The sequence below is a fragment of the Miniopterus schreibersii genome, assembly GCF_964146895.1.
Source record: "Miniopterus schreibersii genome assembly, chromosome: 2".
Taxonomy (NCBI): Eukaryota; Metazoa; Chordata; class Mammalia; order Chiroptera; family Miniopteridae; genus Miniopterus; species Miniopterus schreibersii.
The window spans coordinates 13,887,557-13,904,387 of NC_138102.1; the positions used below are offsets into that span (position 1 = coordinate 13,887,557).

Below are 16,831 nucleotides of genomic sequence, written 5' to 3' on the forward strand. Positions count from 1 at the left end.
AAACACCCAGATTCCAAGCATTATGAACTTATCTGTGTAATTCGTGCGCCTGCGTCCTCAGAAGGCCAGAGCATGTGTTTGTGCACTGCTGTGAACAGAGCCACCAACACATGACCAGATTCTTCAAAAGCAAGTATTTGTCACAACTAAAGGCAGGGGATTCTTTTCTAACAAAGAACGTGTGCTGTTCTCATTCCTGATTTTTCCTCCCTCCTGGTTTTACAGTGGGCCCTGACGTCTATGCAAATCCACCCCCCCCCCCAAGTTAACCAACGTGCCTTGAGTCACAAATGGCACAATAAATCAGGAGATTTATGGGCTGTAAAAGGGACAGCAGGCGTATTCCAACCTTCCTGCTAACACCTGGGGCCGGCTGCGCAGCACTTTATCACTTCCTGGAAACAGTACCTGTTTTTTTGGCTCAGCGACAGGATTTTAACAGCCCTGGTAATCAAACCAGATGCAACTATCCCTTCTACTTCGGTAATCGTCTCGTGCTGCCCCATGTCACACAGACAAGGCTCAGAGTGGGGCAGAAAGTTCTCAAGACATGGCCAAGAGGCTAACACAGCCCTAAGAAGCTCTGTCTGTCTGTAGTAAAGCCTGGACCAACAGCCTCAAATGCCAATTACTGAAGTGACCAAACAGAAGACAAGTGAATTTTCCTTTTGCCTACACCAAGAAAAAAAGATGGAAATACTGTAGCAACCAGAAAGAATGCACATTACATTAGAACCAGAGGGTGTGCACCTGTGTTTTTTTCCTGGGGAGAAGAAAAGGCATACACAGTCACAGAGGCTTAATGAAAACCTCAAAAGAAACACCTGCCCCAATCTAGAGAGGGGCACAACCAGGGCTGGCCATCTGGGGGTGAGCGGTGTCAGAGAAGGGGACAGATGCAGCCTACAGGGGCTGAGTCCCATTTTTGCTACTGTACCCTGGGCACAAAACGGCCCAGCTCCCAGCAGACCACTGAGCTGTTCTGGGCATCACAGTGTTCTGGAAAATTCAATTTCTCTCCTTAATTCTTTCCCACGCAATTCATGAACAACAAGCCCCCTGAATCGAAGGCGCAGCAGCTACGCCACACAGAAGTGCGGCCAAGGTGAACCAAGCCCAGCAAATACGTATTTAATAACATGCTTGGAAAACGTGGCTTGCTCTTTCCTCCTACCGTCTGCATTGATTTGGACACTTAGTATGAGATGGAGGCCTTGTGAGCCCTGTGAAACTCTCTTTCTCCAAGAACCTGATGGGTGATTTTGTTAGCTTTAAACAAAATATGCAATTAAGCATCTTTTAAACACAAAAGCCACTCTAACAGGATTTGATTGTTTACTTTTTTCCAGGTCAAATACATTTTAGTAGGCTTGGTTAGACCCATTCTTTATTCATGACACTCACAGAAGAGCAAACGGTGCAGATAATCTCTTAAATTTTGAACCCCTACTGGTACCAGGATCCATCCAGGGCGCATTTCCTAAGCATAACTCCCCAAACTGAGGTCTAGGAAACACAATGGTGTAGACTCTGAAGACTGGTTGTAGGGCAGAAATAAAAACTGCCCCCCTGGCACAGGCGGATTTTCCTTTACATGACCAAGGGAGTGGAAAAGCAGAAGCAAGATTTCAAGACAGTGAAACATAGCTCATTATCAATTATTTTTCATTAATTTCTCACATCGACACAGCATTATTCTATCTGCCACTGTCTTATTGTAATCAGTGGTATATTTGTTTGGAGACATGTAAGATTTGTAATTATTGCTGTGTCTAAACATTACATCACATTATAACGGGTGAATTAAGCTGTGAAATGCATAATTGTGCTGAAAACAGTAGTACTCCAATATGCATCACAAAAGCCAATTAAAAAGACTACTCTTATTTTAAATCACAAAGTTGAGCTTTTATAATTCCCAAGCCCCCTTTTAAGTCCCACCATTCTGACTCAGTCATTTGTCTTTTTCTAATTGCATCGAAACAGTGTTCTGAGCACAAAAGAAGGATTACCAACCCTGAAGGAAGTAAGATTATTTCTCAAAATTGTGGAGGGTGGAGCATTTACTCAGCTTAAAATCTGTAAAAGAATCTGGAAAGAATCAAAGGTCTGTACCTATAGAACTAAGCAGTACATCCACTGGTAGAATATTATGACATATATATATATATATATATATATATATATATATAGTATATTATCTATAGGTTTGTAACTGTTCATTTAGAAGCATCTTCAAAAATCTATTTTAAGAGGCAATAGCAAGGCTGAGAACAATGGCTATACATGATCTCTTTCAGGTTAAAATATAGGCAAATATGTTTTCTTTTCCTTACAAGAAATTCACAAGAAACATTTAAAAGAGGAAAAAGAGACCAGGGAGGGGACTATGAAAGACGGGCTTTTGCTTCTGAACATACCATCCAAGTATAGATATTACTTTTCACTGTCAGTCAAGTTCATATGGGTAGAGAGATTATGGTCCACTGTGTGATTCCTTCTGTTATGTCTTTGAATTTAGAAAAATAGTTACAATATTTCATTTAATCACAAAGGAAGCTATCAATAAACTGTACTCAATGGAATTTAAAACTTCAAAACAATGTAAGTTTTTTAAACATCAAAAAGGCTGATAAGCTAGAAAATAATCCTCTTAAATGTGACAGACGAAAGGTTATCATCTTTAATACATAAAGTAGTACTATAAACTGAACTCTGACTAGAAGAGATCACTGTGATTAAAAAACCCCACTAAGATCATCATGTCAAAAGACATGAGCAGACAACTCACTGAAGAAGCAACATTAGGCAACTTTCACAGAGGAAAATATTCACGTTCACTAAGTAAAATCTGACCCCCCCAGTGAGATACTGTTTTCCATTCATTGTTAGTGCATTTCTAAGATGATACCCAATGCTGAGGAAGTACAGTGAAATCAACCCTGCACGCCCCGCAGATGGGTGTGTGACACGCGTCCTCTCATGAAAGGCAACCTACACACGGTTGGCCTTTGACTCAATGACTCCACTTCGGGAATTCCTGCCCAAATAAGGAGGCGCTTTAATACAGAAATACACTCATCACAGAATCACTCATAACAACAAAACTTGAAACAACTTACATGTCCAATGGTTGAATAAACAGAGGTAAAAGTCCCTTGATGTACTATTTTGTAAGCGTTATAATTACTGCATAGATACTAATAACATGAAACCATATTCACGACAGCTTAGATTTTTTAAAAATTTAAATTATTTATACATTATTATTAGAATTACATATTTTACTAAACCTAATCTTAAGGGTAAAACACTGAAAAGAAGTAAAGCAAAATGTATAATTATGTCAGAAACCTATTAAGTAGGTTTACAGTTGTTCATATGGAAAATAATACAATTAATAAATAATAATACAAGAATAAACTCTGTGTTTCACATACTCAAAACTGTAAACCGACTTCTGCTCCATTCTGTGGATGTTTAAACCTGTGCTTTCTGGAATAATTGTAGGAACAGCAGCAGCTAACATCTCGAGTTCTTGCCATGTGTCAAGCACGGTTCTAAGCATTGTACATGGATTAACGCAATCTTCAGGGCCACACGAGATAGAGAATATTAGGAGGCCCAAAGTCACACAGCTAACAAGTGGTACAACAGGGATTTGAGCCCAGCAGTCTCCCTCAAGAGCCCTTGCTAATAACCAGTATATGATAATGCTTCTATTTTAAAATGCAACACAAAATTCCAAATGTTTTAAGTCAAAATATAAAGTAAATACAAACAAAATATAAAGTAAAATTTTAAAAGTATCTTGCACTTCCTAGGATTTTGATATAATATAAGTATAATTTTGATAAATTGAGGGGTCAGGGGAGACAAACTCCAATGATATCATGAAAGATAGAAGAAAACACTCTTATTGTGGTAAATAGGATCCAAACTAATGAAATACATAAAATATGGTGTTCCATTAGTGCAAAATTAATAAAAAACAGTAATTTTAGCCAGTATGTAGTATCACAAAAAAGCACAGGGTAAAGACAGTGAAACTTAGTCCACAATAAAATGCTAATTGTCTTATGGCCAAGTTTGCCCTTATCGCAGGATCTGTTATGGTTGAGGTTTAGAGGAGGAAAATCGATGTTCTCAGATACATTCCCGGCGATTACAGAGGCGTGCGGCCACCTGGCTGTGAGGATAACCAACACTCTTTCTCCGGGGACCCAGAGGAGAAGTTTCCAGTGGGACACTTAGCCATGGGTCCACAGGACAGGTGTGCTGTCAGCCCAACAATAACCAGCTTATAAGCCTGAGCAAATCATTTGACACTACCCTTAGGGTCTCCCAGCTGTAAATCTCTTCCATGGTCTCAAATGAGCCCTACCTCATAGAGAAGGACCGGGCTAGGACAATGCTTCCAAGCCTCCAATTTATGGGCCACCAGTGATCACTGGCAAACTTTTATCAGTCCATCCACAAATGCAACTTAAATAAAGTCTCTCCCCTGTTACAACAGCTAAATGCTAAAATGCTTTTATGCACATATGCCCACCCCCAGACAAGGAATGCTGAACTACCTGTATCCCCCTGCCTTTTTAAATGCCATTTTACTTTGAAAAACCCTTTCTCTCCCTCTTCTCCATGCAGTTAACTGGAAATCACCTTACAGGGTAATTCACACTCAGCGCCGGGGCAGGGGAGGCTTTCAGAAAACCCTCTCTGAGACCCCACCTCTCCCATGTACCTGACCAAGACCTTCACTGACCTCCACATGGGTAGCTTCCATGAATTACCAGACCCAGCGTGTCCAGCAGGGACCACAGTGCCCAGCACTTAGGGATAGGGAATGGACATCTAAGAAAAAGGGGGGAAGGAGGTGTATTTGTGTACACTGGAAAGCAGTGGGCAACCTAACCCTGAGAGGCAGGGCAGGGCAGTGGGTAGGAGCAGAGGGTTTGGGCAGAAATCCCAGGGCGCTCTAACTCTGGGGGAATTCACTTAACTTTCTAAACCTCAATTCCTCCACCTGAAAATGAGGGCAATGCTAATCCCGAGCTCCTAGGGTTGCTGGGAGGATCTGATGAGACTGCTCGTAAGAAGCACTTAGCACTGTCTCTAGAACATGATGAGAACTCGTCACCTGATGCTCATATTTTCCCCAACCCTCTGCTCTTAGAAAGGCTGATGTGATGATTAACACAATAATAACCCTATGGCATCAAAAATAAGAATTTTATTGAGACAATAATAATGTTGAGAAGTCAAACAACAGTACATAGGAGAAATATCATTTTTCTGATTTTCTCTCTTCCTTCTCATTCTTTTCTTTTTAACTCCTGCTTTTCAAAAAAAGAAAGGGAGGGAGGCTTAATTTACTTGCCCCAAAATTCACTAGCTCTGTAACAATGTACTAATACAGTGTTAATTTATATGCTTGTTTGAGCTGTGGGGAGGATCTAAGAAGGTTAACTCTTTAATTCTCTCAGCATTTAATATGCTAAGAATGAAAACCCACCTCAACAACGCATCCTTCATCAAAGGAATCTATAAGCAGGAGCCATATATTTTCCTGATGACAGTATCCAACTTAATTTATACTGTCGTTGGAAACAGTGCTCACAGTCTTTGGTGTTTAGAAATCGCTGATGACTCCAATCTCTCAAAAAGAAAGCAAACCCATAAATAACTCTGGGAAATGAAAAGCCTCCTAAAAGAGGAGACATTTTCCCCCCTCAAAAAACTGGTTAGTTTGGGAATTTTTAAGAAATCTTCAGATTCTATGCATTTTCCTATTTCAGCATCCTGCCTATTTCAAGATCTGCCTGAGATTTCTTGCAAAGAAATGATCTGAACGGAAAATCAATCGAAAAGAATGACCTGGGTATTACTTTGCACCTACTCACCTAAGTCAAGCAAATTCAAAGCTGTAGCGTTTTTCTCAGTAATCAAAAGCCAGTTATTACTCAAACATGCAAGTGAATTTCTCTGCATGTGGTCAGATTTCACATATACAAGAATCAACAATTACATCAACTAAAGCCCCTATTCTGCTCCCCATGGCCAAGGCCATGTATTTTATTTTATTCTTCTAAAATTCCCAGTTCAGTACAGATTTCTGTATACAGCAGGTATTCAATAATGAGTGATGACAGAATCCAGCTAATAAACTTACAGTACATTTGTGGCCTAATTTGGTAATGACCTACTTTTGAATCAATGCAACCGCTGATCACCTTAACTCCCATATCTGCCTATGGCTTTGCCAATCATTTGAGAGCTCTACTCAAAATTGAAGTGCGAAAAAGCACTGCACAGAAGACAGTAATTACACAGTACTCACGTGCGCTTCTCTTCTCTGTGTTCCTTATGTGCTGGTCCCCCATTAACTCACATATGCCACAGAACAGATCTGTTCTCTGATCAACACCAAATAAGAGGATGTCCCTTGCAGCCAGGTTAAAAGATGTTCAACGATGTGGCACCTCAAGGCCTAGCCTAAAATGCCCTTCCACCTTACTCCGTGCCTTAGAAAGTTGTCTCAAAGACTTTGCAAAGAATTCCCAGTCAACTGGCCCCAGGCAGGACGCCACCATCCAAATCTGCTCCTAGTCCCCAGAAGCACTTGACTTAAAGGTGTGGTTGTACAACACTGTGAATGCACTAAGTGCCATGGACCTGTTTCCTTAAAAATAGTTAATCTGAGGTTATGGGAATTTCCATAAAAGGAGGAAGTGGAAGCAGTCGCAGGAGCAGCAGCCTGGACTCAGTAAGCACCCCACCCACAAGCAGAAAGGCGCACAAACCGAAAAGCAGTCTTGACACAGCTCCAGCTTTCCCTTCCTCCTTGCCCTTCTCGCAAGTGCCCTTGTGCACAGATTTGCAAAAGCAAAGGAAGCAGCTGGAACAGCCTGGGTGCCTGGGGCTGCCTGTCTGGAGCAGGGAGTTCCTTCCTGAGGCCAGTGAACCGGTGCCCATGGGAAGCCCCCACCAGCCCCCACCAGCACCCCAGGACCTCTGCCCTACTCCAGTTCCCCACCCCAACGTTCTCTCTGCTTTTGTAGTCTTTGCCTTCTGTAAACCTACAGCTAAAAAAAACCACAATACTGCGATGGGTTTCGTTTTACTAATATACTCTCTAAGAAACAAAGCATCCGTATTTTCAGCTAAGAGATTATGTTGAGAAAGGGAAATGAGAAACTGTTTTTAAGTGTTCAGTGCCAAAAACAAAAAAATAACTAAAAAAGTTTCCCTCTCGCTCTCCACAAATAAGTCGGCCCTGCTGGCAATGGTGTCTGGGAGTTGTTATCCATAGTACACAGCACACATGGGACGATGTCTGCATTCATTACAGGCAGCAGCTCTTCCAGTGTCTTCCATGAACAGAACCAGCAACCTTAACTCTGTACGGAGCACCTGGAAAGCAATGGCTCATGGAAGAAGGGAAAACAGCTGGTACGAACCACAAAAAACATCTTTCCTGCACCACCACCATCACGCCCTCACCCTCCTGGCCATCCACAGTTTCCCTCTTTGAGAGGCCAAGGTCAAGGATGGGGTGGGGTTAGACAGAAAAAGATACGGAACTGCAGGCTTCGGGGAAGGGGGTGCTCACGGCCTCAGCGAAAGCAAAGGTCAGGTCAGGTGGGAGAGGCTCCCTGTATTTTTGGCACTGAATGCTTGAAAACGTTGTCTCACTTTCCTTCCCTCACCTTGGCATCCTGATAGCTGCCTCTGCCTATTCCTGCCCCCACCACCTCATTTCTGGAAAAGTTAGGAGTTGGATACAAAGGACAGGAATATATGCACCAGAAAATCATGTGGGAAAATTATGTATGCTTACCTTAAAGTGCACACTTGAAGGCAAAGAGCATAAACAACCCAAAAAAGCACTTTGCCAAGGAGTCACTTAAGAAATACCAGAATTTCTTCAGTTCTTTAAAAATAACCAATCTGCTCTGAGCCCCTTCCCACCTGCTCAGCCCTGCACCAGGCACTGTTCAGGGAGTGTGTCCTGCCATCACACAAAACATCGGATCTCAGAGGAGAGAGTATATAGCTGTGGAGTAATACTGCCATGTTTACATAGCAGAGGGTCTTCATGGTTCAACAAAGACATGTCATCTGTGTGTACTCCGTGGGTGTCTGGGATGCCTGTCAATCACCCTGGGCTCTATAGGCTGCACAGACACGCGGAGCCAAATAGGGCTCAGAGGGTCAGCTTCATGAATGCAAAAGCAGGACTGGGTAAAGCAGGCCAAAATGGGGCCCCCTCACCCCTCCCTGATGAAGTGAAGGAAGACAGCCCCCAATGGAAGGCATACCTGACCACCACTCAGCAGCTGGTTTTGCAATCAGAGCTGCTGAACCAGGGAGAGCAGACATGGCTGGGGCTGCCCCCAAGCAGACCTCACCTGGTGTGCTTTCCAGAGTCTAGAAACACAAAGCAACTCTCCTCTCCTCCCCGGGCACAGGAGTGCTAAGGCTGCAAGGGACAAGGGGGCAAGAAAAGAGCACGGTACCAGCCTCCCAGTATTAAAAAAGGACCCTAAGGGGTGGGTGGTCAGGTCCTTACCCCTAACGGGCTCCCGTGGAAAGAAGCAAGTTAATGGGTAGATGGAGACAGCAACCAGAAACATACACTCCAGACTCAGCCCCCACTCCTGCCTCCCACCCCCATACAATGGAGCAGAAGCCTCTCCCTTCCTTACAAACACAGGGGGAATAACCTTTTTTCTCAGCACACTTTCTCACCTAATCCCCCAAATCACCCTGTGAAGTACACACTAAAAAAGTTTTAGGTGTTAAAATGAAGTAAATGAGCAAGAACTAAGAGTCAGGTGAGGTTTACTGGGGACTAAGATGAGCAGGCAGCCGAGTATGGCATAAAACCTCTGTTAACTAAAAACACTTTCTCTAGGAAATCTAAGCTGCTCGCGCAGGGCTGCACTTGCGATTCCCCTAAAGTTTAAAGAAGGGGCGCCGACTGCTTAATAGAATTTACTCTCCAAAGGCCTTTCCAAGCCCTGAATTCTATCAGGCACAGTATTTCTTTCTCCCACTGCATGATTAAGGTTTTGATTTTTATATGAAACAAAAGCCCCGGAGAGTTCAAAGAGGATTGTTTACAAAAATAAAAGCCAAGAGGCATCAGTATTAATAAAGCTCAACTAAAAAGATGTTTAATAAGCTTTGTGAAATTAAAAACAATGACTAATTCAATCCCAACAACTAGGTCATGCTCAAATTCCAGTAACTCTAAAACTGAGATATAACAAGGCAAGAATTTTGCTTTGCTCCAGTGGTCAAAATGAAGGGCCTATTCAAGGGGAAGACTAGCAATGCAGTGACAATGGGAACGCTTGGGGCACCTGGGGCAGTGGGGAAGGAAGTTGGGACACAGGACATAGCTACATGATCACTACACTACCACCTGGGAGTTTGACAGAATATGTGAACAACAAAGAAAAAGAAAACATTTCTCACAAAAGACCAAACAGTTATTCAGCCAACATCTGAGAGACTATTACAGAAGCTACAAAGCCTCAGGCGTATCTTCTGCTCCGAGAAGCAAGGGAACAACCTAATCAAAGAGATAGCAGGGCTCAGACAGACACCAGCAGAACAAGGCAAAATGCACTAAGAGCTACACAGTGTGCAAGGAATTGAACTCAGGCATAAGGCACTTGACAGGAGCAGGGAAAGGCATCAAGTTAATTAGCAAACGAAAGAACCCAAATCTAAAGACCACTTACCAATTCTCTGTCTACTGCTTTGGGTTGCTCCCCGATTATTCTTAAAAATAACCTTTAATAACCTGGAGACTAGGATGTTTAGTGAAAAATTACATTGAACCCAAGTTCACTCACGAAAACACACTCTTCCAATTTAAAAACACACAGCATTCATTCAACCGCTTCAATGGAACAGCAAAGCACTAGAATCTTGCTGCAGGCCTATGTCCTGGCCTACGAGTCTTCCTCAATAATCCACATACCCAACCTCAGGAGTATTCAGCTCTTCTGGTTTAGACGTCACAGTGGTAGAAAAGAACAGAAGAACCAATAAATAGCGCACAAGAAGAAAGTTACTTACTCCAGGACACCCAGACAAGTAGGGTGGAGGGAACTGGCTGTCGGAAGCTGGCAGTATGGCAGAAAGCAGGGGAGGACTCACACCGGACCTTCAGGCTCGTTATGGGCCTCATTCGAATTCCCAAAAGCATCTCCTGTCACTCAACCCATTTGTCTTAAATGAGACAAATGGGTAATCTCTCTGACCACATAATTAGTTTGTGATTTTTTAACAAGAACTTTTAAAACCAAGTGATTGCTGGCTGAGGATTTTCCAAAACATGGCATTTCTTTCATTAATCAAAATAAAAAAAGAGAAACCAAGCACGATACTGCTCTAAGCCAACTACAATTGTGCAGTGCAGGCTGGATTTAATGTCCTAGTGACAATGACAGGGTCAACACAGACTTTTCACAAAATAAAGTTTAAAAATACTAATTCAACTTTGCATTTCTTCTGTATAAATCAAGGGAGACAGTAATTTACTTTTTATTTGCGATGTCCCAAAATTGAAAAAAATTTAAATTCCAGGGGTTTTTTTTTACATTGTATCAAAATTGTCAGTTTACAGGGGAACCTGATACTATTATTATAAAATGTAAAACTAAGTAACCAACTTTTCAATGTTTCTAAAGGCAAAATGACTTCTTAAAAAAGACGAAAAGCTACCAATAGATTCAAAGGTTTCTGCCAAGGTAAAATGTATTTCAATAATCTATGGACTAGATGAACATTTTAAATGTATGCCCTAACTAACTGAACACCCAACGTTATAATTCTGTTCCTACATCACCTTCTAATTTTTTATAATTTTAGCTCTTCCCAAATCTTTCAGAAATGTGGCAAATACTAGCAGATGATGGCTATCATAGAAAAATATGAAAGAGGAAAATGCATGTTTTTTTCCTCATTGTCTTAATGTAACAAATGTACTATAATCACCTTTTTCTACAACTTTTATGCCCTCTGCTACTTTTAGAAAAAACAGAATCCTAAACAAAGCAAAAATATAACTTCTTTCTCTGACCATAAATGAAACAGAAATGTACAGCCTATATTGTCAAAACACCTGATGATTTATTCCTATTCAATATATAAGATAATGTTGCCATTTTCAACCATTTCTTTGTTGGTTATGTTGAAAAAAAAGCATCTCTTCCTTAGAGCTTGGATTGCAAATGAGCTGTGCCTCCTTTGACAGGCAAACAGGCCAAATGATAACAAGAGAATAGACTTGTTTGTGGAATTTATGACTATCAATAAAAATAAACAGCTGAGATTTCGGGGAGGGGGAATTCCAGCCTCACTGTTTACTCCTCAAAGTTCTTGGAATTCTTTTGCACAGATCTTTACTTGTTCAATAACCTATGTCTCCTTTTGCTGTTAATAACATCGATTTTACTAGTGTTCCATCCTGCTTAAGAATTGGCTTTAGGTAGCTCCTTCAATCAGCTACTCTGTGAATAAGTAACTCTCAACCACTCCATTCAATTCAGTAACACAATAGAGAAATATCTGCTTTCATGAAGAAAAGACAATGGCAAATATAAAACGAACTGAAGTGTCTATCAAGTCTTGGACTGTGAGAAGACACCAGATAATCATACAGAATGGACGGCTCAGTTGACTGGTAACTGAATACAGTGGCTTTTCTCAAGCTGAAGAATGAAACTCAGCCTAGATCTAGGGCGATGGGAAGATGTTACCTTCGGAAATATTGGTGTCTGGTTCCTTCCCGATACTATGACGAGCTGCATTCAGACTGGGACAAAGACCATAGTGGCACAGAGTCTTCCGTTTCATCACCTCTCAGTGTGCTCTGGGGGCGGGGCACCGAGAGGAGAAACTGGCAAAGATACTATCATTAGGTTTGTCCTCAGGACACTTGGAATGTTGTTAACCAAGCCTGTGCTCCACAAATATCTGAGTTGTTTAAAGAATTGCTCCAAAGAATGCCTTCACATGTGGGAAATGGACATAGTCCAAGCTGAAGACTCAGGATGCCAATTAACCAGGCTCAGAAGTTCCAGACAACTTGTCCTGGATTCTCCCATTCATTACAGTGGGGAAGGGGGCAGAGGGAGGTGGTAGGGTGGTAGGGTGGTAGGGTGGTAGGGAGGGAGGGAGGGAGGGAGGGAGGGAGGGAGGGAGGGAGGGAGGGAGGGAGGGAGGGAGGGAGTCTGCTGGAAAACACCCCGCAAAAAAGAAAAAAATTGTTGGTAGCTTTTTGTCTCTTCTATCTCTTACAAAATACTTCCAAAAGCCTCCACTCTCTAACGCTTACCAAAAAAACAAACCTTAAGACATCTGTAAAGCAACAAATTGCCAGGAAATACCCGAGGAAAGTCCCCTGCGAGAGCTCAGTAGTCCACCGTTCATGCCCACGAGGGTAGTGAGTGAAATCATGATCCCAGGACTTAGTCATGCATTACAGACTGAAAGTTTTGTCCTTACTAATCCATCATTAATTGTCTTTACTATCATTGTCTTTACTAATCCAACCCCAATTGCAAAACATTCTTCTCTGGAATTTCTTAAGAAAGTGAGCAGTAATTTTTACTTATTACTACACTTTGAATTTAAGCAAAAAAAAATATGGTAATAGACATGTCAAACTCAGAGCACCTCAAACCCTTCCAGATGTGTCTAATAAGCATTACAGGCCAGACTCAGTGAGGGACCAACATCAGACACCATCTTCTGTTCAACCACCTGAAATTTCCTCCCAGGAAAGATGGGCTAAACTGGAAAAGGGAAAAAGGGAGTTCCAAATATTTTGACTGGAACCCACTTTGGAAGTGCGAATCTTGCTTGTAGAAGAGTATGGGACTGGGGGTACTTACTGCTTTTTGCTTGTCCCCAAATACCCCTGTATTTACCTTGAGAAGCTTTCCTGGGGAGCCTGTGAGGTTAAGCAAATAATCTTACAGATGAGAAACAAAAATCTTCAAATGAAATGCATCCTAAAACACAGTACACAAGAGCCACATCCCTCTCTCCACTTACCTGGGAAAGCATGTGGATTGGGCGACCCTCTCTTAAGGCACTTAGAACAGAGAATGTGCACGGTGTAGTGCAGTCCAGGCCATTCTTGAAGTAGGACATTCAGTTCTTCCACTAAAGGGGTGATGGCTTGCCATGCCGTCCATATATTCGGTAATGATGCATGGCTGGCAATGGACAGAGTATCTGGCTGCAGGACCCCCTTGGCAGGCCTGTAGCTGACCACCACAGGAACTTTCCCCCTATATGCAAAGATCTGGAGTTTCCCATCCGACCTGTGCACCACATGGCTGTTGATCTGGACGCTGTAACGTGCAAACAATCCAGGTGGAAAAGTAAAGGGAAAACTATATTCAATCTGCAACTGCTCAGCCACAAAAGACTGCCCAGCCAGGTTGGTCCCATTAATCCAGGCCTCTGCATGGGGCACCTCATTCTGCACATAGCATGGGAACTTGTACCAGGCCGTGGACCCATTCAAAGGCTTGCCCTTGGGTTTATTGAGGCAGTAGCAGAGTCCCATCTTCTCCAGCAGCTCTAGCAGCAGCTGCAAGTCCTGCTGGGCCTGGACATGAGGCTTAAGCAGCAACCGAATGACATGGGCCGGCAAGAGCCCATGAAGCAGAAAGCCCTCCACATAATGATGGAGCTGGGTGGCCCGGAGCAGGTCCTGGTTTGGCGGAGGCAGTGCCATCACGAGGGAGCTTTCCCCCTCCCCCTCGCCCTCTCCGTTGGTCCCGAGGAGCAGCTTATGCAGCAATAAAGAAGGATCCCTCTGGAAAAAGACATTGAGGATGTCAATGAGGCGGGTGAGGTTGTGGAAGACGTGTTCCTTGAGGGCCGGGCTGTCCTCAAAGTAGAGCAGCTTGCCGCTCTCGTGCAGGTAGGACAGGGCGCTCTGCAGCCGGTCCTCGGTCAGACCTGCCTGCAGGCCCAGGCGTGCTGAGTCCCACCAGCTTAGCCAAAGCCGCTGTGCCTGAGGTGGCTGGAAATGCAGTTCTTCCAGCACCTGCCAGGACCGAGGCAGTACTCTATGTAAGTTGGGGAAGATTTCCCGGTGCTCAGCTACCGAGAGCAGTTTGTCCCGAAGGCGTTGTAATTGGCGAGGGTCCCTGCAGCTCACTGGCAACACAGGGGAGAGGATCTGCAGCCGGTGGTTGAGCAGGTACTGAAAGTGGGCCTTGCGCCGCCGAAGGTTCTTGTCTGAAACACCGTAGTAGGCTGCGTGGGGGCTGGCTGAGCGCAGCTCGAAGTCCCCGGCCAGTGCCTCGTCCACCACCTGGGCCAAACGGCTCAGCCCCTCAGCATCATGCTTCTCCTGCAGGGCTATCTGGCGGTGAATGTCCAGACACTTCTCCTCCAGCTCCCGTTCCCCGCACAGGTCTGCATGCGTGCCCACAATGCACACCACAGCATGAGGGACCCGGGCCCCCACACGATGCAAGAAGGAGCCCACCGTGGTAGAGAATCTCAGCGGCTCATAGGTGGCCAAGTTCACCACCAACACATAAAGGGCCCCTGGGGAGAGGAAGAAGGGCTGGATCACCTCGTAACTTTCATCTCCAGCTAAGTCATACACGATGAATCGAAGGCCCCGGGAAGCATCAGCTGTCCAGCTGGTCACCTCGATGCCCTTGCTCACGGGAGGAAGTGGAGGTGGGTAGGTCTTCTCCTTGTCCCCTCCTTCATTTCCCTCCACTCTGTCCTCAGTGAGGCAGTGACGGAGCAAGGTCTTCCCTGCAGCCTTATGGCCCATCAGAAGCAGCTTGAGGCGGGGCTGCACCGCAGGCTGGGAATGGGCCAGCTCCTTCTGGTAGGCTGCGATGTAGGGGATCCCCTTCATACAGACCTCGTAGGGGGGCTGGATCAGGGGGTTGTCCTTGATCTTCCACAGGCCCACCCGGGAGAGCTGGCCAAAGTTGTCTGGCAGCACAGCGATCTGGTTCCCCTGCAGCACTAGCTCCTCCAAGCCGGTGAGCTCCACAATGGAGTCCGGCAGGTAGCGGATCCGGTTGTTATCCAGCCACAGGGTGAGGAGCCGGCCCAGGCCTGAGATCAGGGATGGCACTGAGGTGAGCTGGTTTCGGCTAAGGTAGAGCTCCTCCAGGCCAGCCAGGGGCAGCAGCGCAGCAGGGAACTCCTCGAAGAGGTTGGAGGAGAGGTTGAGCATTTTGAGCCTCTGCAGATGGCTGAACTGGGCGGGCAGAGCCTGCAGCCTGTTGTTGTCTAGCATGAGGCTCTCCAGGCTGGCGAGCTCACAGAAGCCCTCAGGCAGGGTGCCAAGCTCGGCCCCACTCAGCCAGAGGATCTTAAGGGCACCCAGGGCACTGATATCCTCAGGTAGGCTCCGCAGCCGGTTGCTGGACACGTCTAGCTCCTCCAGGGCCGCCAACTGCAGCAGCTGCCCAGGAAAAGCAGTGAGCTGGTTGTGGTCCACGTCGAGGGTGCGCAGGCGGCAGAGGCAGGAGAGGGAGTCGGGCAGGTGCGCCAGCCGGTTAAAGCTGACATCCAGCTCCTCCAGGTGGACCAGAGCGCCCAGCTGGGCGGGCAGGGCGGGCAGCTGGTTGTGGCTGAGGTTAAGCTTCCGCAGCTCCTGCAGGGCGCTCACCACCTCCGCGCCCAGGGCGGTCAGCCGGTTGTGGCTCACATCCAGCTCGGTGAGATGGTGGCCCAACTCGGCCACCGCTGGGGGCAGCCGGGCAAAGCGGTTCCTGCGCAGGACCAGGACGCGCAGGCTGCCCAGCGCCGACCCCAGCCCGTCTGGCACCTCCTGCAGGCCGTTGTTCCCCAGGTTCAGCACCTCAATGTCCCCTATGTTGGCCGGCAGCACGAGCTGGGGGGCGTCGGGGGAGTCTGTCTGGTCGGCCCCGGCCGCGCTGAGGGTGAGCTGGCGCAGGTTGCTCCGCAGCTTCCTGGCGCGCAGGGCGGCGTCCCGCCACAGCCGCACCGTCTTCAGGTTCCCACTGTCCTTCCCAGCCATGGCGGGGCCCCGGGCCGACACCCTCGCGCGGGAGCCCGCAGCTACATGCCGCGCTGCGCCCCGGCGGGCGCCAGTCTCCCGGCCCGTCTCGCTCCGCCCGCCCCACCGCCCCTCGGCGACCGGCGGCCGTGGGTCCTAGCGCAGCCAGCGGCCGGGCGCCCGCAGCTGGGGAGCGGCGGCGACGCGAGCAGCTCCGGGGGACGCCGAGCCCGCGGCGCGGGGGGAGGCGGCGGCGGCCGGCGGGCAGTGCCGCTCGCATTCTCCTACCTCCGGGGCCATGGGCGCGCCGGGGCCGCGGAGGATGCCTGCTGCTCCTCCTCCCGCTCCGCCCGCCTCGCGGCGCCTCGGTGCCCACTCCGGCTCCGCTACCCTCGCAGCCGCGGCCCCGCGGCCCGCGCCGGCGTCGTCCCGGCGAGCTCCTGGAGGAGGGCGGCGCTTGGCTCGGCCGCGGGCATGTTGCGAGCCCTGGGCCGCGGCGCAGCCGGGAGGAGGGGGCGGCGGCGGCGGCGGCACCTCCTCGCCTCTGCTTCCCGGGGCCCGGGAGGGAGCGCGAGCGCCGCGTCCCGGCTCTGGGCGGGCGCGATCGGGAAGCAGCAGCGCCGCCCGGCGGATAGGCCCCCACGTGACCGGCGGAGGCGCCGCGCGTTCCCGGCACCGCCCCTGGGGCGGGCGCCCGGTGCGGGGCTCGGGGCTCGGGGCTCGGGGCTCGGGGCTCGGGGCTCGGGGCTCGGGGCTCGGGGCTCCTGGGCTGGGGCGGCCGGGGCGGGCGGCGCGCGG

General features: G+C 47.2%; 1 protein-coding gene across 1 annotated transcript in view; it reads right to left on the reverse strand.

Moving 5' to 3' along the window:
- The window catches only part of MFHAS1 (multifunctional ROCO family signaling regulator 1), a 60,397-nt gene extending 44,220 nt beyond the window's left edge, over positions 1-16,177 (reverse strand). The window contains exon 1 of the mRNA XM_081127161.1: positions 13,078-16,177. Coding sequence (XP_080983287.1) covers positions 13,078-16,054 — 2,977 coding nt within the window. The 5' untranslated portion in view covers positions 16,055-16,177. The remainder of the gene's footprint in view (positions 1-13,077) is intronic.
- Between the last annotated feature and the right edge of the window lie 654 nt (positions 16,178-16,831).